Source organism: Lissotriton helveticus, chromosome 1_1, assembly GCF_964261635.1.
Source record: "Lissotriton helveticus chromosome 1_1, aLisHel1.1, whole genome shotgun sequence".
NCBI classification, from domain to species: Eukaryota; Metazoa; Chordata; class Amphibia; order Caudata; family Salamandridae; genus Lissotriton; species Lissotriton helveticus.
In genome coordinates, this window is record NC_136057.1 from 1,930,067,289 (window position 1) to 1,930,090,767 (window position 23,479).

At 42.9% G+C, this 23,479-nt stretch overlaps 1 protein-coding gene across 1 annotated transcript in view; it reads right to left on the bottom strand.

Annotated features, from left to right (window-relative positions):
• Positions 1-23,479, bottom strand: part of CACNA1E (calcium voltage-gated channel subunit alpha1 E) — a 1,292,345-nt gene that overhangs the window by 267,658 nt on the left and 1,001,208 nt on the right. Inside the window, exons 28-30 of the mRNA XM_078643465.1 lie at positions 22,180-22,344; positions 12,046-12,156; positions 6,048-6,131 (exon numbers count right to left, since the gene is read on the bottom strand). Coding sequence (XP_078499591.1) covers positions 6,048-6,131; positions 12,046-12,156; positions 22,180-22,344 — 360 coding nt within the window. The remainder of the gene's footprint in view (positions 1-6,047; positions 6,132-12,045; positions 12,157-22,179; positions 22,345-23,479) is intronic.

Below are 23,479 nucleotides of genomic sequence, written 5' to 3' on the forward strand. Positions count from 1 at the left end.
GATGGTTCATATAGTGTGTCTGCACGGATTACCTACAGTCATAGTTTCGGACCGAGGCTCTCAATTTACCGCCAGGTTCTGGAAGTCTTGGTGTTCATCACTGCACATGGAGACGGCTCTGTCCACGAGCTTCCACCCACAAACTGATGGACAGACCGAGCGGCTCAACCAAACTTTGAAACAGTACCTGCGGTGCTTTGTATCCCAAGGGAAGGACAATTGGGTGGAATATTTGTGGCTGGCTGAGGTGGCGTACAACAATGCCACGCATTCGGCCACTAAGGTATCCCCTTTCTATTGCACGTATGGCCGTCATCCTAGGTTTCTGCCTTTCTTGCAGCCGGTTCGGGAGGATTCGGTGCTGAGGCTGCCATGAGGATTGCACAGCTCAAAGACATATTGGTGAGAGTCAGGAATGATCTGAAGGCGACCATGGTGGCGTATAAAACCTCGGCGGATAAACAACGTCGTCCCGGCCCGCTGTATCAGGTGGGGGACAGGGTGTGGTTGTCGACAAGAAACTTCCGTTTTAAGAAATACAGCGTGTTCAATCCTCGTTACATTGGACCTTTTTCAATAGTTAAATGCATCAATCCAGTGGCCATGAAACTGAAGTTGCCCCAACATCTCCGGATCCATCCAGTGTTCCATGTGTCCTTGCTGAAGCCTGCAGCTGTTGTCGTACGACGTCTGCCTCCGCCATTGGTTGTTCCGGATGGGGTGGAGTTTGAAGTGAGTGGTATCTTGGATTCTAGGTGGCGTGGAAGGGGTTTGAGTTATCTGGTGGCATGGAAAGGATACGGGCCAGAGGAGAACTCTTGGGAGCCGGCGTCTGGTGTGCATGGTCCCCGTCTGGTGGACGACTTTCATAGGCTGCATCCATTGCGCCCTGGTCCTGTTCGGCGCTCTAGGTGAGGGGGGATGTACTGTTATGGTCCGAATCGCGCCTCACCGTAAAACCGCATGGGATTGAATCTACATTGTCCAGAATGCTTAGCGGCAGGGAGGCGGGGTATATAGGCAAGCATTTCCTAGGCCCGGTGTCGGATATCCTGATTCTTGACCCGGATTATTTCTCGACCGGACCGTTTCCTGCTGGTGAGTCTTTCCGTCCATTGCCTAGTTACTCTGTCCTTGGATCCTGGAGGAGTTGTGGTGGTGTCCAGAGTTCTACGATTGCTAGCGGTGAGGTAACCGCAACTCCTTGGAGTTTGTGCTGTGAAAGAAAAAGATCAAACATCGGGCGCAGCATTTACGGTTCCTCCGTTGGCGAGCCTATTTTCCTCGGCTCTTGCGGAGGGCAATCGTTATTCCTGGATGCGCATGTGGAGTAATCCGTTTCCGTTGGCGAGCCTTCTTGCATCGGCTCATGCGGAGACGGAGTTTGTTGTTTCCATTTTCCTTTACCATTCCGTTGGCGAGCCTTCTTGCTACGGCTAATGCGGAAGTGGTTCTTAAGTTCATTGACCTTGTTCTTTAAATCCTCTGTTGGCGAGCCTTCTTTCCACGGCTATTGCAGAGGATTTACATCTTCAGATTCTACGGGGAAATCGGTCTTGGTGAGTTCAACCAGGCGTACTCCCTATTCTTTTGGAGGCTGCTGGCAAGTATCTCCATACGAAAGGTACTCCTTAAACTTACTTTATTCGGGTGACGTAACGCCACCTTTCCTATTATCATTTAAGGGCTGCTGTTAAGGCTTTGTTCCTAGAACCCTACGTTGATTGTTGAAGGGAAGGAGTTTAGGGTAGGTGTTTTGCAGTTATAGGAAATACGTATTGTCTTTGGGTAAGGATTCAAAGTGCATGGTTATTTACCCCGCGATCATTCTTGTGTGTTTCAGAGTGGAAGTTCCATTATACAGACAGGGCCAGTTCTCAGTAGAAGAGAGGTATCTCCTGAGTATCGCAGCCAATCTATATTTCTACAGGTAGGGAGAGAATAGAACGAAACTACCTTGTTGTGCATTTATTTAGTGCAAGAACTGTGTCCAACCTTCTTGTCCTTTGTCTTACAGCTCTCCCTCCCAGCTGTCCCCTTCCTTCCCTTCCCGTTTGTTCCTGTAGCCCTCATCTGATCCTTCCTTAGCCCAAGGCTTTTATAGCACGCTGGGTTTGGATAGATCTGGAGGGGGCCTTTCTATCTACACGCCGATCCTGAGGAAGAAGAAGATAACAGTCTGCCACCTAAATCCATCATAGAGCTACTCAGTAGTCAAGAAGTGACTCTTATGCACAGCTAACCCAATACCAAATGGTACTCAACTAAATGCAACAGTTTCGGTCCCTCTGTTTCCGATGTCTGCTGAGCAACTGAAACCTTCTGTGACATATTATTGTTTCTGAAAAGTGCACTTGTTGGCTGGGTGTTATTTTCATTCTTCCTATTGCAGTGCAGAGTAAAAAGCATCCTGAAATTGATATTACAGATATGTCAGTATATTCTGCAAAAGTGTTCATACCTGCCATTTTGCTTTCTCAATGGTCAATGTAAAAAATTAGGCAGAAAAAAGATAAGGAATCTTTGCTGGGTAATTTCATAAACACTACATGCAGTTTTTGTGTGCAATATTTGGACCTCATTGTGAATGATATAATGACAAGCATGGAAAGTGAATGCCTTATCTGGATAAGTATACCATTTGAAAATTACCTGCAGAAGAAAGAAAAACAGCCACAGCAAAGTCAGTAGACATTAGCCGAATGTGAAAACAAACACAGTCATGCATAAATGACGTTTCCTTGCAATGACACGTTACAGTGAGACATATTGGCTTTGCCAATGCTTGATACTGGTGGTAGTGGTGATGGTGGTGTGCTCTTGGTGGTGAGCAGTTGGTGTTTTCTGGTATTGGTTTTGGTGATATTGGTAGTGGTGGTGATATTGGCAGTGTTTGTAGTGGTGTAATTGGTGGTGGTTTAGTGGGGGTATTAGTGATAGTGTTGGTGGTGGTGTAATGGTATTCGTTATAGTATTACTACTGAGGCAGGGGTGTGTGTTGGGAGTATTGGTGGTACTAATGGCGGTATTGATTGTATTGTTGGTGGTATTGTTTGTGGTGGTATTATTAGTGGTATAGGTGGTGATAATGGTTTTGGTTTAGGTGGTAGTGATATTTGTGGTGAGGTCTTGGAGTTATTGGTGAATGTATTGAGCAGGCCCGGACTGGCCATTGCTGGCACCGGGCAATCTCCCGGTGCACCGCAAGGGTGGGGGCCAGTTTGGGACCCTGGGGGCCGTTTTTGTTACAGGGCCGTTTTAGCAGCATAGCTGCAAAATCGGCCGTGTAACAAAATCGGCCAAAACCGGCCCAGGCAAAGAGCTAGGTCGCACCCCCAGGGGGGCGGCCGAGCACTTTGCCAGGGCCGGTTTTGGTTCTCAGTCCGAGTCTGGTATTGAGGTGGTATTTGCAGTGAATCTGGTGGTGATAGTGGTGGTTTCGGTGTGGGTCGTATGGGTGGTGATGAATAGAGAGTGGTGGTCCTATTTCTGGTGGTATTGGTGTTATTGGTAGTTGCATTTATCGTAGTGGTGGTGATGGAGCAAGGTGGAGAAAATAAATTTTGTATACCCCTTGTGAAGTCACACTTCAATAACGTGTAATCTGAACTAATGGTGTGATGCATGGATTAAACAACCTAGAATAATTAGTCACACACACACCAATATGTGGGAGACTAATTCTTGCTTGTGTTGCAATCATAATTTACTAACTGTGTAATTTTGTTGTGTTCAATATTAATATGCTGCTTTAAAATAATGGAATGAAGCATAAATATGCTTTTGTCCATGTACATGTGGCTGAGATTAGGGTCAAAAGTAAGTATATTATGCATATATGTAGCTTTTGCTAGGTAATTACTAATAGGGAAAACTTAGCAAGGGGGGAGGTAAACAGAAGGCTATTTTTCCTCAAATTTAACATTTATTTGTGTTTGTTATGTATGATAGTTCTCATTCTGGCTCGTGAGGCCTATTTAAAATGGAATCGCTGGCCTGCTTTGACAGCGAAAGACCAGACGCATGCGCAATAATGATGACAAGAATGACGCGAGCCGCCTGTGCCTGTGCGGAAGAGAGTTCAAGGTTGTGGTGGCCTGGAAGCCTAGATGGCTGCCAAGTGATGAGAACAGTGGTTTTGAACGTGAGAACTATACCTGAAGTTGCAAAATGAAGGAACTCGACTAGGCCGAACTGTAGAAAACAATGGGGGCATTAAAAACCCCTGACAGGAAGAAAAAGTATAACATTGACGATGAGGTTATGCTCATCCACCCCTAAATTGACCGATGAGGACTCGAATTTTCCCCGAAAGTTACTCTTTTAGGTATATAGAGCTAGTGAAAAAGGTAAAAAAAAGTGCTGATTTTACCATGGAAATAACGCTCTTTCGATTTCCTGCTAGACATGCTGTCGGACTGCTGATTACTTTGGACTCGTAAGGAACTTGGGGAAACTTTCACCTTTTCCTTTTCAGTAAAATGCACTTTAATGAGGGATTCTAGTTAGAGAGGTTAGGAAATGGACTTTGAGAACTATCAGTCTTTGCTAAAACTTGTGTTCTGAACCTAAATTGCTAATGTTTATTTTCTGATATTTTCTAAATAAATGCAAATTAACTGTTTGAATAGAATTTCGTTTACATGTCCTTTTAAGAGCTAAAATAAATAAAGAAAATAAGTTTAGACATGTTAAAACTGCGTGAATAAAATTAGATAAAATGGAAAATATAGCTGGTCTTGAGTTTTCCTACGCCTAATTTCTTACTAGCAGATCTGTCGACCCTATAGCAATATGTCTAAATGTATATTTTCAGAATGATAAAACCATGGTAAATTTCTGAAAACTGCAGATGTAAATAGTATAGCGTTAAGTTTAAATTAGACATCTTGCTAAAAGATACAGCAGCTCTCCATTAGATTCACTGATCCCTAGAATAGTGAAAAGTGTGTGTGTGAGCAGCTCTCAGTGATATGGGCCCCACTGGTGAGCAGATGTATGTTCTGGTGTCTCAGGGATAAGTGAAATGGTTTCAGAGTTTATTTTTGGAGTAGCGCTGCATCAGTGGTATGTGTTTCATTTATTGTGGTGATATTAGTGTTGATAATAAGGGTAGTGGTGGTATTGATGGTAGTATGTGTAGTGGTATTGTTGATATCATAATGGTGGTGGTGGTATTGTTGGTGGAATTGGTGGTGGAGTAGAATTGATGGCACTGGTATATGTAGTAGGGTGCCTATGCTGTTACTGATGATTGCGCTATTGGTGGTATAGTTCTGGTGACATGATAATAACCAATCAGGAGACCATGTTAAAAGCTCGCACAAGAGTCATAACAAAAGAATGTAAAAATGCATGGTGCTGCTGCAAAAAAAGGATTGTTTTTGCAGTATATGTAGGAGATAAAGAACTGCATGTGAAAAAATATGTGATGGTGGCTAACCCAAAGCCTTCTCTTTGTACATTGTAAGGAATGAGCCATGCTGACAGCTCAGTTGACAATACAGTCTTAACGAACATTGCTCAAAAAAGGTGCCAAAAAAGCACTATTTTTGATAGCTGGAGAAAACAGCTACTAGGAGGGGGTGGAGGTTGAGGCAAGGATATGAGTGGATGCGGCAGTTATGGCTGGATGATAACGCAACAGACGCTTTTCACAAAATGTTTTATGTGACAACTTTGTAGAAATTGTCTGGCCCACCATCAGTTTTCCAACTTCAAGTCGTTGGGAATGAGGGAGAGCAGAATTTCTGACTAGCACTGCTTTTCTTGCCAGAAATGTGCCTGAAGCTCTAATGCCTGAACAATTACTAACATTCAGCCATGGTGCCAATCCTGCTGTAAAATGTGTTATATGAAGGTGAAGTGCACATCGAATTTGACGTGGAGCAGGGCATTCATTCAAACACAAGTGCTGGAGAGGACTAGAAGACGCAAAACACAAGGCAACCCAATGATATGCACCTGAGTTTAGCTACTCAGTTTGGGAATTACCTTCTACTACGGAGAGCAATTTCAGCCACTCTAATGAGTGCAATCTCTCTTACCTTGCTGTCAGTAAGGATGATCTCTGTTATACTGCCGATCACCGTGATGAAATCAAATATGTTCCATGTGTCTCGGAAATAGTTCTAAAACGAGACAAAAAAGGAGGAGAATTGAAGCGAACGCGCCCCACAAGTATCTTAAAACAAGATTAGAAAGAGATGAGGTTGACAGAACGTGCAGTGCTACCCCATTATTAAACTCCCTGAACATGAATAGCCAATGCCATTCTTTACAATGAGAACAATATGTTTGAAGCTGTTCATCTGGTGGGTGCTCATTGGCATCTAACCAGTGGCGACTCGACTAATAAGGCGGAGGAGCGTCGCCCCACTGCTTTTTGCAGTGAAAAAAAGGAAAAATAAAATGATAATACATTTGTCCCCCCTGCGATGTATCGGAGGGGCAGGGCTGGCCAAAACAGGGAGCCGAGTAGTGTGCACTCTCTAAGTGCGCATGAACTGTTTGGCCGGCATTCTTGGTCCGACCAAACAGTTCATGCACATTTTGCATGTTCCCCACCAAGCTGTATTAACCAGCCTGGTGAGGAATATGCACAGACTCCCTGTTCCCATCTGAGGGCCAAACCATGGCGCTCAGACCAATCACAACACTGCATTGTAGCATTGTGATTGGCTATGGGGAGCCTGGGAGCACGGGTGCTTCCTTCTTCCTGTTTCCACAGAAGAAGCCAGGAAGGGGGCAGAGGAGAAGCGGCCGGCGGACAGGTAAGTGAGTTTTTTTAACCCTTCTCCCCCTCTTACCACCTTCCTGCCCCACTGCTGCTCCAAATAAACTCATAGTCCGCCATTCTCTCTCAGCATGAAAGCCAAACAAAATGACACTGAAAAACTGTGCAGATCCATTGCCAATCAAAATGATTACAAAATCATGCATAGCCATACACTCTGTGAAATGCTAAAAACAAAGTGTCAGTGAGTAAAATAACTGAACCTAAGAGACCTACGAGGAGACTACAGAAGAAGAGGGAGAGGTAGACACCAAACTCATTCCAGGACACCAAGAGTCAGCAATGTGAACCACAACAACTTTAGAGTAATAATTAAACTCCAAGAGGACCCTTGCCACAATCAAGCTGGTTACTAAATGAGCCCAGGATTTTAGGTAAACTAACAAACTAACCATAAGAAATAACTATGACAGGGAGAAGCACCAATTGGATTCAGAACAATATTGCCTCAGTGAAGTTCAAGTCAACATCAAAAATTCTGCAACACCACCAACTCTATGGATGAACTTTAAAAGGATCACACTTTCACTGGACTCAACTAACAAACTTAGCTGCACCATAAGTCTCAAATAAAATGATCAACAACACAACATATTAGGTCTGGTTCTATTAAAGAAAATGTTGACATATACTTCTCTAGACTAACATTTACATTTATATACAATTTCTGACAGTTTTGAAATTCACAAAGGAAATCAGGAGTACTCCAGGGAAACTTTGATAGTCACAGTAGTTCTGGAATTCTTTTGTGAAAGAGTTACTTGAATGTAAAACCATTTTTGCATTCATAAACCTATGTGTATATATATGGATGCGTAAAATGTGCCACCCAGGTGCCATTGCACTTGCTTACTTGATTTCCTTTTTCCAAACTGGGAAATTATTTTTGCCTGTGGAGGCACCCATTTCCCCAAACAAGTGTTTCCCTGCCGTTTCCAACTTGATATTGGTTTCAGCCTGCTCTTCACATGAGTTAATCTTCAGTCTTATCCAGGGTGGGGATCTCCCTGTAAAATCTTTGTGAGTACCCACAAACTTTATATTTTTAAGCAGACACCATCGCCATCCACAGCACATCTGTTGTAATCTATTCTTATTTTATCAAGCTACTTATAGTTATATATTCAGTGTGATAAGCTTTCTCCTATTTTCTGAACCCTGGACTGTACCATTTTCCTCCTGCATTCCAATCTGCCTTCCTCTTTCTCTCTCCCCTTCTTTGTTATTGATTTGGAACATTCCTTTCTGTCAACTGTCACCATGGAAAATTATAATGACACAGCTAACTGACCCTTGGAGTAAATGGCATCACACTTAATATTACACAATAACACCAAACATTGCATGATACTTTGAAAGAGGAAAACACCTCTTGGAATTGAATCTGAGCAAGAAGGTGCCCCTTCCTTCACAAAAATGCTATTGCCTGCAACAGAGGCACCCTTGGACCATAGGGCAAGGTTGCCTATGTCGCCACTAGACACCAAATTGTGCGTCAGCACAGGTGGAAAAGACCGGAATGCACTGTATTTCATTAATACGGTGCATTCCTGCCCTTTCACATTGGCGTAGGGCAGCACTGCAAGAAAGAAGTGGCATTTGTGACAGAGGAACCCATTCCACCAAACTCTGTCCCATGCATACATCCTCTGATAATTAACTCTCCATTTTATGCAGCTTATTGTCCCTCATATTTTCTCCTTGTCCAGGATCGGCTCTTCAATTGATAGTCCATCAGGGGAGGGGAAATGGACAAGGACCGACAGGAAATCTTTTTGGGTCCTTGACGGAGGCTGTGAAATGACTTGCCTCTGGAGTTTTGTGCCATTTCGAAGTTTGTTGCTTTCAAAAGAGCATATATATGCACAGAGTCATAGCCATATGCCGGTCAGCCGCTGAGTGTTAGGTAGGGCAATTGGTTTCTTCTGTGGGTTGTCTGTCCTTTTATGGTTTTCTCTATTCTTGCAGCCAACTCACTCTAGTTAGAGTTTGGGAAAGCATTGTGTTTACACTGGCAGGAGCTCCACCGATGCAAAGCTCAGGCCTGGAGACCATTTGCCAAGGAATGCTAGGTCACATTGCTGGTAATCCTGCCCTAGTGAGGACGGGTGCCAATCACCTATTTTTCCTGCCTGTGTCTGCCATGCAAGGTATGGTGAACATAAATAGGGAACATGTAGACTGACCCCATAAGCAGGAGACCATGTCTTTTTGTTAGAGAAAACTGTTGTTTGTAAATGTAAATGTAAATTTTGTTAGCATAGTTAATTAAAACCATTGCAGTACAAAATCAGAATATTTTTTTTTAAACTACATACTTGATAAAACCAGCGTAGCGCAATCACAGTTTCTCGGTTCATTTTAAACACAAAAATTCATCCTATTAAATTAATGTTTTAAAATTGGTAGCGTTTTGTTTTATAATATAGTGTAAAGTCAGATTCAAGTTGTGACTTTTTCTTTCCGGTGCCTTCATATTTCTCGTTAAGTTTGCCTTGGCAATAGATTCAGTTTTATTTTATTGAACTGTCTAAAGACATTTAGGGATCAGTTTTTGGCATTTTCTTTTCCACTGCCTTCATAAATTTCACAAAGCTGCAGTTCAACTGTGGGTCCTGAGATGCAAGACAGGCAAGAACTGCATTCCTTCGTGTGCGTATCCCTCGTCGATTAAAGTGGTGTTTCAACAGATGTTTCCGTTCATCCAACAGTTTGGGAGTTTGTTTTCTCTAATTTGATGACATTTCTGAGAGCTTGATGACACTTTTTCCTCTGAAGAAAATCTCCTTGGTCTATGTCCAGCATAAATAGGCTAGTGGCTAGACTGGCTTCAATGTTTTATGGTCAGATTGGCAGTCAGCTTAGAAGAAAATTGTGTTAAACCTTTTCCAGATTGTTGCCGTTGAGAAGCCAGTCATTTAGACAAGGATACATATATATTTTCAGTTTCCTTAGATGTGCTGCAACTACTGCTATACACCAAGAGAAGCTTCTTGTGAATAATCCGGTTGTTGGAGGAGTAGGGTGGAAACCCTGCTTAAGCAACAACAACAATTCCTCTCATGGTGAACCACTATCTTCACTATATTAACTTGTGCTTAACCCTCTGGTAGCTTGGCACAAACGAAGTCAGTCTTAACTTAGGGGCAATGTGTACAATATTTGTGCAGCTCACAAACAGTAATAAGATAAGAACACAGCACAAGAAAAATCCCTCCTTTTGAAAAATAGAGTCATGTCAAAAATCCAATCAGTAGAGCTAGAGTTATGAACTTTTAAAGTTCAACTTAAAAACCAGGACTTAAATGATCAAAGTGCCAACTGTGGACATTTAGTCGTGTGAGACCAGCTCAAAGTAGAAAATATGGCCAACCGTGATGGAATGGGGTCTATACAAGAAGTGGATTTGGCCCGGTCAGCACTTTCCTTCAAACTTAGAAGAAATTTCTTGGAAAAGTGAGAAGGTTCAGTTAAGCAGGGGCATGGCTGCAGGCGATGTCTAAGAGGCAGGTTCATCTTTGGGGAGCCGCTGAACAAAAGCACACTTAGGATTGTTAAGATTAGACTAAGGACCTGATTTAGATATAGGCAGACAGCCTGTGGGTTCACGATGTGGACAAAGTAAATTATTCCTGTGATGGAGAGGCACCCCACCTAATTTATAAATGACCGCCAAGCAGGTGGCCAGTTATAAAGGCATTGGCAGGAACCACCATCACGATGGTTCATGTCAATGCATTTTGCTGCAGGGCTGACAGCAATAAGACCAGTCTCCCAAAAGCAATGGAGACAATGTAAATTAAATAAAGTGTTAAATAAATGCGACAGGACTTCTGAGGACAACTGATTTAATGTCAGTCTCTCTGATGACTGCTTGATTTGCGTATGTATTGTACCACCTCTCACTATGGAAGGCACAATTGACAGATGTAAATAAACAAATCAAACTGAGCAGACGTTGCAAATCTAGGAGGAGGACTAGGACCATTCAGCAAGGGTGAAAACTATCAAATAAAGCAACAGAGGCCAACCACTTTGTAGGATAGCAAATCCATGCAGCAGGGGAGACCCTCTAAAAGGATCCAAAACAATTGGAAAACAAGTCAGACTGCAAATAAAAGAGGCCTTGTAAATTAAGGGCCATATTTATGAAAAAGGGGTGCAGCTGAGAACAGCAAGTCATCTTGCTGCGCTACATCACTGGCAAATGGCAGGAATGTGCCATATTGAAGGCAATACAGCCCATTCATGTCCTCTCCCCTGCACACAATAGGTTGCCTAGCGCCAATGCAGTCACCCTTGCACAAAAACAATCCTGAAAGGCTTTTTCCTCTTTCTGTATGTGCTGCAGAATTCAGCACACATAGAAAGAGGAAACAACAAGGAGAAATAATCTTTTTGGTGCATTCTCAGGTTTAGCTGTTCTTGTAAATCTGGGAATGTGTCAAAATCCGTGGATGTTGCATGGAAACACCCACGCAACACCCATGGAAACGCCTCCCTGGCTCAGAGTAATGCAAACGCAGCGTTTTCAGCTGCTTTACATTACTCAGGATATACGAAGCACGCAGGGCTATGCAAGGTGGTATTGCATGGCTTTATAAGTCTAATTTTTCATTTGTGTCGCTCTTGCACCACGTTCTGGTTGCAAGAGTGACACGATTCCGCTAGTAAATATGCCCCTATGTCATCTATCAAGATGTTAGGACTGACAAGATACTAGCAATGCATGAATTCAAGGTGCCACCACCCAATGAACTCTGAGAGGCTGCCATCAATAGAAGGGATGAGAAAAACAAACATAGAAAGCCTTGGATGAAAAAAAAAAACATGGAGTTAATAAATAAGAAAGCCTCTAAAATCACGATGCAATAACTTCAATAAGACCAGTCTCTATATGCCCAAAGGCAAAGGAGAACTTCGACATAGTAACCTTGGAGTATCAGCAAATAATCACACTCATCAAACTAGCCAATAAAGAAACAAGAGAGACACCTAAATATTTACTCATAGCTAAACAAAGCGAGCTACTGAACCTATCCTCAATATATAGCAATTAGTCAACTGGATATTTAAAAAGTCACTAAATTGGAAGCAGTGGTTGCCTATTGCATCAATTATTGTGGCTATTGGTGAATGAAGGCAAGGACAGAACACATCAATTAGTTATTAAAATATCAAGACATAAAGAAGAAAGCGACTTACCCCAGATCATACACCAATTGTCTGTGAGGTACAAGGCTACTCACCAGGAAACCAAAAGCGATTATCTTCAATATGCATTCAAGAGAGAACAGCATTGTAAATGCGATGTTCAGATATTTTAATGCCAGCTCATACGTATACGGAGCAGAATAATACTGTTAGAAGGAGGAAAAAGATACAATCAGAACACACGCAGCAGCCAAATCCATCAGTTTGAATAACAATACCACATTGTTGAACAGGTCTAGACAGTGAGGTTTATTCTCATCTACAGGAGATCACCAAAAGTACTTAGAAACATTATGAAAGAAGCAATCTAAAATTGCCAAAACCATTAACAACCGCTCTACCCAATCCAGGAGAACACAGCTCAACCCAAAAAAATAACCCATATGAATGGCCACCTATTGAAGACCATATATTTTTCTACCTAATCAATTAAATGAAAATTACCTGTAACTGCAGTTCTCCTGCTTTGAAATTTTTCATAGCGTTATCTGTTTGAATGTTTCCCTATTGTGCGGCTGGGAATCGTATGTAACAAATACTGAACAGCAATGTTGACATTCACTTTAACACTGCTCCAAGGACAGCATCCTGTATTACCTTATGCAGCAAGGGAGGCCATCTAAAATGAAGACCTTTGCAAAGAAGAGTGGGAGTTCTCTTTATCACATGAATATCCTACTTATTGATGTTTAAAAAGCGGAAATAGCAGGAACAAATTCATAGTATTACGCCCTGGATATGCAGGCAAGATCACAGACAACCATGGTAGAGGAAGTGCTAAGAAACGTTTTCCAATAAGCCTCAATCCGTTGTCTGCTTTTGTTTTAGCAGCTCCTTCTTAGTAATTCAAGCACTAAATCTAGGAAAGATGCAATCCAGTGCAGAAAAAGATATGGAGATCTATTTAAACTTTTTCAGAATTCGGATCTTTTACAATTTTTCATGCAGTTCTCTCTATTCCCTTTTCTGTTTTTTTAAACACGTTATTTATGGGGTTTTATTTGGGAATCCAGGGTGATCACAGCTTTGAATTGTGACAAGTTTGGTGCACCATCAATGAATACAATATATAACGGCGAAAAAATAAGGCACTATTTTCACAAACATAGGGATCAGCATACTGTATATGCATGTGTTTAAGCACAAGTCAGCAAAGTTCATCTGCCCCTTAGTCTGACGGGCCAGCTGAAGACGAAAGTCCTCCTAGGCGAGCACGTTGAAGGAAGTTTGGCAGGAATCAATTGGGCGCTGTCTCTTTTGACATAAGTTTTAAACAGTAGTCAAATCCTGTCAAACTTAAACATCCTATCATTAAGTAGCACAGTCAGGCGCCCCATTACAAAAATATCCCACACCTTTGGTACCCCGCAGTGTAAGGTCTGGAGGTAGGGCTTTTTCTAAAAATGTGTTATTGTGAGGTGCTCTGCCAAAAAATGTGAGTAACCTGATCCTAGGAGTCATGTAGGGGTAGACTGAGTCTTCCCCTGCCCCACCACGCTGACGGAATCACTAAGCAAGTCAGGCGAATCTGTGGAGCCCCAAACCCCAGAACTGCTTTACTAGCTCACATTGGCCCCACATATGAAAATATGTGCCCCGCTTGCCACAGCCCCTCTAGCAAAGGTCAGAAGCCCCTGTCATAGCATATAAATGTACTGAGGGAAAAGTACCACCTGGTGAGAACTTTGTAGGTGATAGCTTTGTGTTGAAGGCAAATAGATGTCCTAGCAGCCCGCATCCAAAGTCGCTGCCAGATCTCATTCGCTATTGGCATTCCGAGACTGTGGTTGCGAAGCTGTGAAAGGCCACAAACGGCAATGTATAAGCGAGTATTACCCTTCTTTGAATAACCTTGGGCAAACAATTGCTCAAGGGGTGTTTTAGCCCTGCTGCTCTTTTCCTCTGCAAATTCTGTGCTCACAAGTAAAAAAGTTGGGTGAGGGGGAACTCTTCTGCCCTAGATAGTTGGAAGAGTTGTCTACATGCATGCCTGTCTTGTGTGGTCCCGTCCCGATACAGGTCGCCCGGTAGCGGGGGCACTCCTCCTCTCCAATCATCAAAAGTAGTATTCATTATGCCCGGTGGGAACATTGTTGCAGTCTAACACCGGTTTATTTTGTCCCAATGCCTCAGGAGGGTGACAGTACCATAGACAGGCTTGTGTGGGGCCGGAAAATGACATGATATTAACCACATGACGTGGTTGAGGGGAATGGGGTAACAACCCTCAAGGAGCACTCAGGGTTTAATGTTGCTAAAACAGTCCTAATCCAAGACAGATTGGACTTTGACTGCGTGAATTCAATATTCTATATTGGGAAACCCCAATCCCCATCCCGTGCACCTGTAAAGAATCTCGGTGTGGAATTGTGCCATACAAGCTGGAGTAGCTGTTTCTGAGTTTGAAGTATGGTCTCAGTGGGTATCCATTGGGGCATTGTGTGAGTGACCTAAAATAAATGGGGGTGGTAGTTCATTTAGATACTAATAATGCGGCCAAACCGTGAGATCTCAAGTCTCTCATCATCGATATAAGTCTTCGCGAAGTGCTTCCAGCACAAGCAGGATATTACTAGCATACAAGGTGCGGGTGGAATTTGTGAGCGTGATTCCCAGACAAGGAAGAGGCGTCATGTAAGAAACCTGAAGCAGTCAGTAAGCTACAAGGCATTATCCACTTATGTGGAATCCAGAGTGATGGGTAGACTGTGACTGAACAAGAGTGCCACTTCCTTAGTTTTAATGTGACCTACAAAGGCAATTGAAGTGGGTACCAGTGGGAATAAAGCCGTCTGGCATCTGGCTGTAGGAGGTATGTCGCTTGAATCATGGCTACATCCACCTCCTTAGTGTTGAGACATTTTAGTGGTACTTTGGGTTTTCATCTGGGAGTTTAGGCCCTGCACATTTAGTGAAACTATATTGAGTTGGTGCATAGTCTATCAGGAGGGAGGGCCAAAATCTTAACAGTACCAGCATCAATATGTATGTAGGAGGGCCCTGGATCAGAATTGCGCTTCCAACTTCCTCCTGCAAATGCACAGCATCCCTGTCATGTTCGCTACAGGAATGTGCATACACCCAGGGAAAACATGGAATACAAAACAACATAGAGAGAAGTAGAACCAACCAAGAAGAAAAAAATTACACTCCAATAGCAAGCCAATGAATATCACTATATGTCAGCAGGAAGCCAGGCAGCAGCTGCCAACACACCGGCCAGCACCTTGCTCCAGCTTGCTCCAGCTGGGTAAAAATGTCAGTCGCAACATCAATATGAATATCTATTGAGGGTAAATCACTCGCTGATCATGCCATCCTGTGATTTACTTGGCAATCTCTGGGTCATTTTCTGTAGACTCTCTTGCCATGCGGTCGCATTTGGTGAACTCAGAGCCTCTGGTGGCTCCTCGTCCTCTGCAGCAGAAGGGGTGATGTGCAGCAAAACGTGAGCCTCTTAAGGCATCCGTACCACAACATGCTTTTTATCGATGATAAAGATCAGATGCATAGGTAAGCCACCGCAGTAGAGGATTTTCTTCTCTGGCAGATAGTGCAATTCATATCTGAAGTGTCGTTTAGCTTAAGTTTGAAAAGAGATGTCTCGAAACATTATAGAGTCCAAGGTTCTGGCTGCTTTCAGTATCACTTCCTTGATGGATAAAAGCTTCTGTTGGTTTCTCCCCTAGTAAAAAAAGAAGATTTTCTTACCTGTATGGAGTGGTCCTTGTTTTCCTTTACAAAAAAAATTGGCAACGAAGTTGGGGTGGTTAGGGTGGTGATGAGGAGTGCTGCAGGGACCTTGAGCATTTAGTAGAGGTTTTAGTGAACTTTGGTTGTACCGGAATCACTGGTGGAGCACAACAGCAACGGACAACGGACTTGAGCAGAACAGTGGATCTGCCTATAGCTTCCTGTGGAGGTCTCACGGAGCCGTAGGACTCTGCGCTCTCTCCTGCGAATTTCTCCAAGAGAGAGTTTAACTTTTTAAGTATCTGTGCTTTGTGCCAGTAGTGATGGCATCTGCAGGAGATGCCTGCATGTGATGTGTGTGCGTACTCCGTTTGTGCGTACCTGTGAAGTCTGCGTTCTCCGTCCACTTTTATGCAGGTGGCCGAAGAGTGGCAAACATTTCGTCAGATGCACTGTTTGTAACCATGTACGGCAGCCATGAGTATAGACTTTCGGTTTAACAAGTTACATTTACGGAAGCGGTCTGTTGGATTTGAGTCGCTGCACCTTTTCATCAGACGATACCGCACCCTGCTGCCATTTTGGTGCATACTCTAAAACCCACTTTTGCTGCATACTTGTTTGTGAGAACAACAGGGCATATTATCAAGGACCGGTGTTAAATTATCGCCGTTTTATCGGCAGGAAACTGCCGGTAAAACGGCGATAATGGGCTTGATAATACGCTCTTGTTAATTCCCACAGAAACCCATGTTCTGGTGTTAACATGGGCTTCTATGTAAATTAACAAGTGAGTAGCACACGCTAAGCCAGGTTCCATGGTGTGGGAGTAATGGGCATTCTGCAGATTTAAAGTTTTGTTTCGCAACAACCAAAGAATGTTTGAAGTGTGGTCGTGCTGGACATTAGTAGTTTGTGGTCAGTTAGAAGTAGGAGATGAGATGTTTGGCAGGCTCCTAACTATCAATGGCATGGGAGAGGTGAAAGGCTGAATAGGCCTAAAGCCAAATTTGTAATGTATGGGCAGAATGTTTCGCTTATGGTGGATACGGGTTCCAAGTACACCATCACCCCGAAGAGTTTATTTGAATGTGAATGGAAAGGTTAGGTGATACTTCCTAAAGATATCTCGCCAGGAGGGTATCAGGGCGAGTCCATTGACATTATTGGGTACTCTGAGGCTCACATTGTGTTTTCTAGCAGGGCCATCTGTAGCAAAGATTAGGTAGCAGAGCAAGGCCCTCCCATTTTGGGATGGGTTCACTATTATGATTTCCACATCATTGTGAACCTACCTAGGGCTACCACACAAGTCATGGTAGTGGAGGATGAAGAATTGGGGTCCATATTGCAAGGGTCAAATGTTGTATTTCAAGAGAAGTAGGGTAAACTCAGGATATATGCTCACAAGATTAGGTTGAAGAAGGATGCAGTACCACTGCAGCATAAGTTGAGAAGGGTGCCTAATGTGGTGTGAGAGGAAGTTACAAGCCTTATAAAAGAGATGTAAGTCAGGGGTGTCATCGATACTGTTGAGGCTTCTGATTGGGTGTCGCCAGTGGTGGTCACAAATAAGCCTGACGGTAAACTCAGACTATGTGTGGGTTTGTGGTCACTCAATTGGTGCCTGATTGTGGACATTTTCCCCGTGCCAAATATTGGGGACTTAATTTCCATGTTGAAGGATGCTAGGTTTTTCTTTACATTAGATCGCAAGAGTGCATATTATCAAATAAAACTGCATGAGGAGTCTAAGCATCTAACGGGCTTTATTACCACGGAGAGAACATTTCAATTCACACATTTATCATTTGGACTATTGTCAGCAGCAAGTGTGTTTCAACGGATGGTGACGGACGTCTTCAAAGGCACTGGTAATGTGATGTAGTCCCAAGATTACATTTTAGTTTTGGAAAATCTGTGGAGGAACACAACCAGGTTTTGAAAACAGTGTTTCTGATGTGAGGTTGGCTTTACATAAAGAAAAAGATTTATTTCTGGCAGAACAAATCAAATATTTGGGATATACCATATCTGCAATGAATATTAAACCAAAGAAAAGCTTGCTCAGTGCAACTGAGTTGGTGCCTGCACTAGTTGATAAGGATCAATTGAGATCTTCTTGGGGTTGATTGAATAATATTGAAAGTTTCTGGAGAATTTCTCAGACAATGCTGTGCATTTGAATGATTTGCTTAAAAAAAGGTACAGTCCTTGAATGGGGAGCACAGCAGGAGAAACATTTTACTAAGATAAAAAAGAGATTTGTGAGGCAAATGTGTTTGCCCCTTTTGATAAAAAACTCAAATCCATTATCACTGTTGATGTCAATGCTCTCCTTTTTCAGAATCATTGTGGGGGTGAAAGGACTGTGGCTTTTGCATCTAGGACACTTACGTCAGTTGAACAGAACTATTCTGTCTTAGAAAGGGGGGCTTTGGCTAGAGCTTGGGGTGTGGAGTATTTTTGCATATTTGTGTGGGGTACCTGATTTTTGTTTAGGACAGACCTCAAACCCCTCGTGAAAATCGTATCCCTGGTGGGGCTGGAAAGGGATCAGACAGGGTTGCAAGATTGGCTGCCAACCTCCGGGAATATCAATATGAGATTGAGCACATTCATGGATGGAGAAACTCACAGGTGAATTGTTTATCCAGATTTTCTGTGGATTGGAGAGTTGTTGATGGGCCGCCTGTGCCAGATGTTGAGAACGACGGTGCTGTTGCATCTGTGGCCGATGTGGTCATGGTTGGAGAAGGGGTATTCACAGCAGATGAATGGTGGCAAGAAATGGAGGTGGATGTGGTTCTTAAAGAAGTAGTGCGTGGGATTAATCAAGGATGTAGGAGGGAGAGGTTTGTTGCTGTGTCTGTCTGTCTGTTTGTTAAGGTAGTGGACGAGTTGTCTCTTTGTGGTGAAAATGTTTTTATGAGAGGAGGTAGGTTTGTCCCACTATCTGGAATGAGGAGGAAGGTGTTGGCGCTTAAACATGAAGGTTAGTTGGGACAGACATTAATCCAACATCGCCTCAAAACCCATTTTTGGTGGCTGGGCATGGATGAGCAAGTGGTGTCTTGGGTAGAGGAGTGTTCCATTTGCAAGGAGGGTGAGAAGAGATTGAAGGTAGGCTCTACTAATGATATGGGATGACTATACCATCCGGGTAGAGCGAGGCATAGTATTTGCTTACATTTTATTGGTCCCATGTATAAACAGCTTTTGCACATTAGGTTCACTGTTGTGGTGGTGGGTGCATTTTCCAAGTGGTTATGCGTAACATTTCTGAAGGAGAGTATCATTAGGTTTTTGGGTGGGCTGTTTCAGGAAAAGGGAGATCCATCCATTATCTTCACAGACAATGGAACACAATTTCTCTCATTTTGGAAGGGGTGTGGCATTGTCCATAATTGCACTTCACTATCCAATCCACAAGGTAACGGTCTCTGTGAGAGAGCCAAAAGGTTAGTCAAAGGGTGATAGATATGTGCATGTGCCAATGATCTTGCAGTGCGGAAGATGGCAGATGAAATGGTGTGGGCGTATTGCACACTAAACAAGGTCAGAGTCTGAATTCCCCATTTGAATTAATGCGTGGCAGTGCTTCTGGGTCCAAGTTGGTGCCTGCATGGTTTAAGGAGTGGGTGTCAAATAGTGGAAAGAGTAGTGAACTTCAGGATGCTCTTGTTGTTGGATTCATATCCTGGTAGGAGACTTGGTGAAAATCAAGAAGGGGAGAGTTGGCAGAGGTCTCTGTAAATGTAAAGGGTCCTTTAAGGTCAAAGGTGTTTATCGTTCTGGTGGTATGAATGGTAAGAAATGGGATTTTAGATAAGTGGCACTTTTTCAGATGGGTGGGGTGACTTGTGAGGAGGAGATATCATGGGGCAGTCGTTATGTGTTGGTACAGGCATGAGGGATGCAGGTATAGCTACGAGTGGTGAGGTTGGTAGAGGAGAAAGAGGTGGTGGTCTGGACCTGTATAGAATGGTCCTCGTCTTCCTTCACAGCAAAGTGGACTCTGGTTAGCACATGTGGAGTAAGGTGGTTTAGTTGCTGGTAAGACAAGACCCAATGTGTGCTGTCTGAGAAGAGATCCTGGTCTGTAGTGTCTTCCATCGTGTTCATACGGCTCTCCACTCCAATAACTCACTGGCCAAGCTCTGTGAGGGCCTTGGTAAATGTGGTGTGAATGGCCGCAATATCTTTCCGTATTTCTTGGAGGCATGCCTGAATATACATTATACAAATGATTTGTTGGTGAATTGAAGTCATGTATATTATAATCTGACTAATTGTTGCCAGTATGCCATAGTGTCCATTCATGGAAAGTGAGGTGACATTTGTTCAGATAGCATTGTCACCCAATGGCACCTCCATGCGTGCTCTATTGAGCCACTGTGTTTTTAGCAGGATTAGCACTCCTCTCCCCTGTGGGATACACTCTCTAGTGGGTGGCTGGAATTGCAAGGTAGGTGGGGGCAATCCTCTGCAACGATATCTGAGCCCCTGATGTCTGGTGGGGTAATTACCCAGCCTGTTGGGCCACACTCAGTAGGCGTTGTGGTCTATATTTGAACCAGAAGTCGAGCCGACTCGCTGAGGTCCAACGCGGATCTGTTCCCTGCCCACCTGGGTGTCTCCTGTTGACTCTGTGCAGTCCTCGCACCTCCGGTCGTGGCTGCCCTTAGCCCCTGATGCATGTGCTAAGTAGTTGTAGTGGGTGGATTTGAAGGCCCCGGCTCGGGAGGTCAGGCAACATGCGTCATCTTGGAAACTCACCTCAGCAACGCCCTCTCTATTCCCCTTTCTGATGAGGCTCATCTGGTATGACAACCTGTGAAATGAAGACTCTGTGGCCTCAGTACCTTTCTACAAGACTGGCTGGATTTTGGGTCATGCAATGAGATGGATAAACTACTGAAGACTACTACTGAGGACTTTTTGCTATCATGGCTTCAAAAAATGTATTGGAAAATAATTCCCAGTCTGACCAGCATTTGATTCCGTGAACAATCCAGAGCTAGCACTTAATTTGACTACCGTTCTAAAGTGACATTCCCATAATGGATTGAATCAGAATAATGCAGGAGATCAGTAGTAGAACTCACAACACTGTGAACTAAGCTACACTTCTTCTTAGTCCAGGAGAATTGTCCCTCCCCCCCAACGGAGAATGTATTGAGCTGACGGATAACCCATTTCTTACCAACCTTTGAGATTCAGGGAACAGATCACCAGACCTTGTAATGTGACATTATTTCTGATGATGAAGAACTTCTTCGGTCATGGCAATAATTGTGTCACATAAGTCTGCTTTGTAGCTCTTAACTGTACCATGTAACAACTTCTGAGAGTTCCCATTCTGGACTACTTCTAAACTCTCTCAAGGATGCAGATATTAACATTCATGATTGGAACAATTGTTTTTTACATTTTCAAGTGATTACCATTTCTTCCTAATGTTTAAAATGTTTGTACTATTAAATATTGACTTCTAGAATATTATGGTACAAGAATATTGAGAATAGAATATCAAGCGGCAAAATATTAAAAGGTAAGTGCACATAGGGAAGTATAGATTTACTATTCCTGACTCTACGTCCATGCTCTCTAGAAGATATAAGTACCTGCCCGGGTACATATATGTGGAGATAGGTATAGTAAATCTAGACTTGCTTACCTGTTGATATTACTATTCAATATTTTGTCCTTTATATTCTGTCCTATTTCCAGGGCACACTCCATTTAAAATCCGAGACTTTAATTAGTGGGGTCCTCCATATTTATATTCAACCCCTGGTGAAAAATAGTTCAGGTAACACATTGCACAATATGGTAGTTGGTTCTAACTGAAACCCAGCAGATTAATCTTCTTACATTCTCATAGGTAACCGAAAATCACCAATATTTGACCAAATATTCTGGATGACCAGATGACACCTCTGGAAATGGTAAAGAACCTAATTATAGGTTGTGCTCTAGAGTTACTGGTTCCGCTTCATAAACCTAAGGTGATCCATCAATATCCAATACTTTTTGTGAGGAGTAACAGGAGATCAATAGAGAATTACTTTATTGGGATACCCAGCAATTTTGGGTAACCCTAACAGTCACTTTGGCTGTTCATTCCCTCCACTGGCAACCATCAGCTCTGTCCTTTTGGCGAGCAACTTGGAACACACAATTTCCTGAACATTTTTGCAGATATATTTTATCATGTACCATGTTCACCATGATGACACACTTGCTTCAAACGCCATCAATAAGAAAGCCATCCCATTCATCATCCAATAGAAGCATCTTTCAACATCATGGTTTTAGAAAAAAAAATATTCTATATCCTGTTCATCCTATTGTAGTGGCACATCCTACTTTAACTTTTGTCTACTACTCAATGTAAAAACAATTAATGGGAGAAGCATTTGCTTTACCAACAAACTTCACAATAATAATAATAAATGTTGCTCTCGTCTCACCTTCATCATTAGCACCACAGTGTTGAGAGCAATCATAGCCATGATCGTATACTCGAAAGAAGGTGAAACAACAAAATGCCAAACCCGGTATTGAAAAGTGTGACGGTTCTGAGGCATGTAGCGGGTCAGTGGTTTGGCACTAATGGCAAAATCGATACATGCTCTCTGGTGAGAAGAAAAAAAACAGACAATATCCAGTCAAGAAACAATTAACAAAAGTGAATAATGCTAGGAATGCACTTGCTACTTACTGCAATAGGAAGCAAAGGTTACCTACCTTTAATCCTAGTAATCCCAGTTCTCCACAATGGGAGTAGGGGAGTCCTCATTAAATTCATAAGCACTGAACTGCCTCACTTCTTTGTGGGATCTTTAAGAGCTTTCAACAATAATAAATATATGTTAACAGAAAAAAAAATGTTATAGGGATGTTATAGGTAGGTTCGGATTTCGCTCATACAAAACCAGTGAAATACAGCATTTGTAGTTACCTAAGCTAACTATGACTTACACCCCCATAATCCACTACTTATGACCTCACATATTACAACCCTCATGACACGATCAGTGGCATCACTGATGGCATCACTGATGACATCTCAAATGACATCACTGATGATATCATCAAGTAAGTGTAAGTGTTTCTTAAAAGTTTCTGACACCTACAAATATATAATAATCCACAGCATAAATTAAATTACTATTCTTTCTGTACTTCTAATGTGTGATACTGTTTTTAGCTTATGTCATCTGAATGGCTTTCTAAATGTATCCGTGTGTCAGTGGGTGTCTATATGGCTTGTGAATGGGTATGCGAGTTGCTGTATGGATCTGTGACTGGTTGTGTGAGTGGCTGTATAGATCTATCAGTGGGTATGTGATTGGCTGTACGGATCTGCGCTTTCATGGGTGTGTGATTGGGTATGTGAGTGGTTGTATGGGTGGGTGTGTGAGTAGTATGGGTATGTAGGTGGGTGTGCGTGGTTGCATGGGTGTGTGAGTAGGTGTCTGAGTAGTTGTGTGGGTATGTGAGTGGGTGTGTGAGTGGTTGTATGGGTGGGTAATTGAATGTATGAGTGGTAGTATGTGTGTGTGAGGGTTGTGTAGGTGTGTGAGTGGTTGTTTGGGTGTGTGAGTGGGAGTGATTGTATGGGTTTGTGAGTGGTTTTGTGGGTGTGTAAGGGGGTATGTGAATGGTTGTGAGGGTGTATCAGTGGTTGTGTGACTCCATAGGTGGTTGTATGGTTGTATGAGTGGGTGTGTGAGTATGTGTATGAGTGGTTGTGTGAGTGTTTGTATG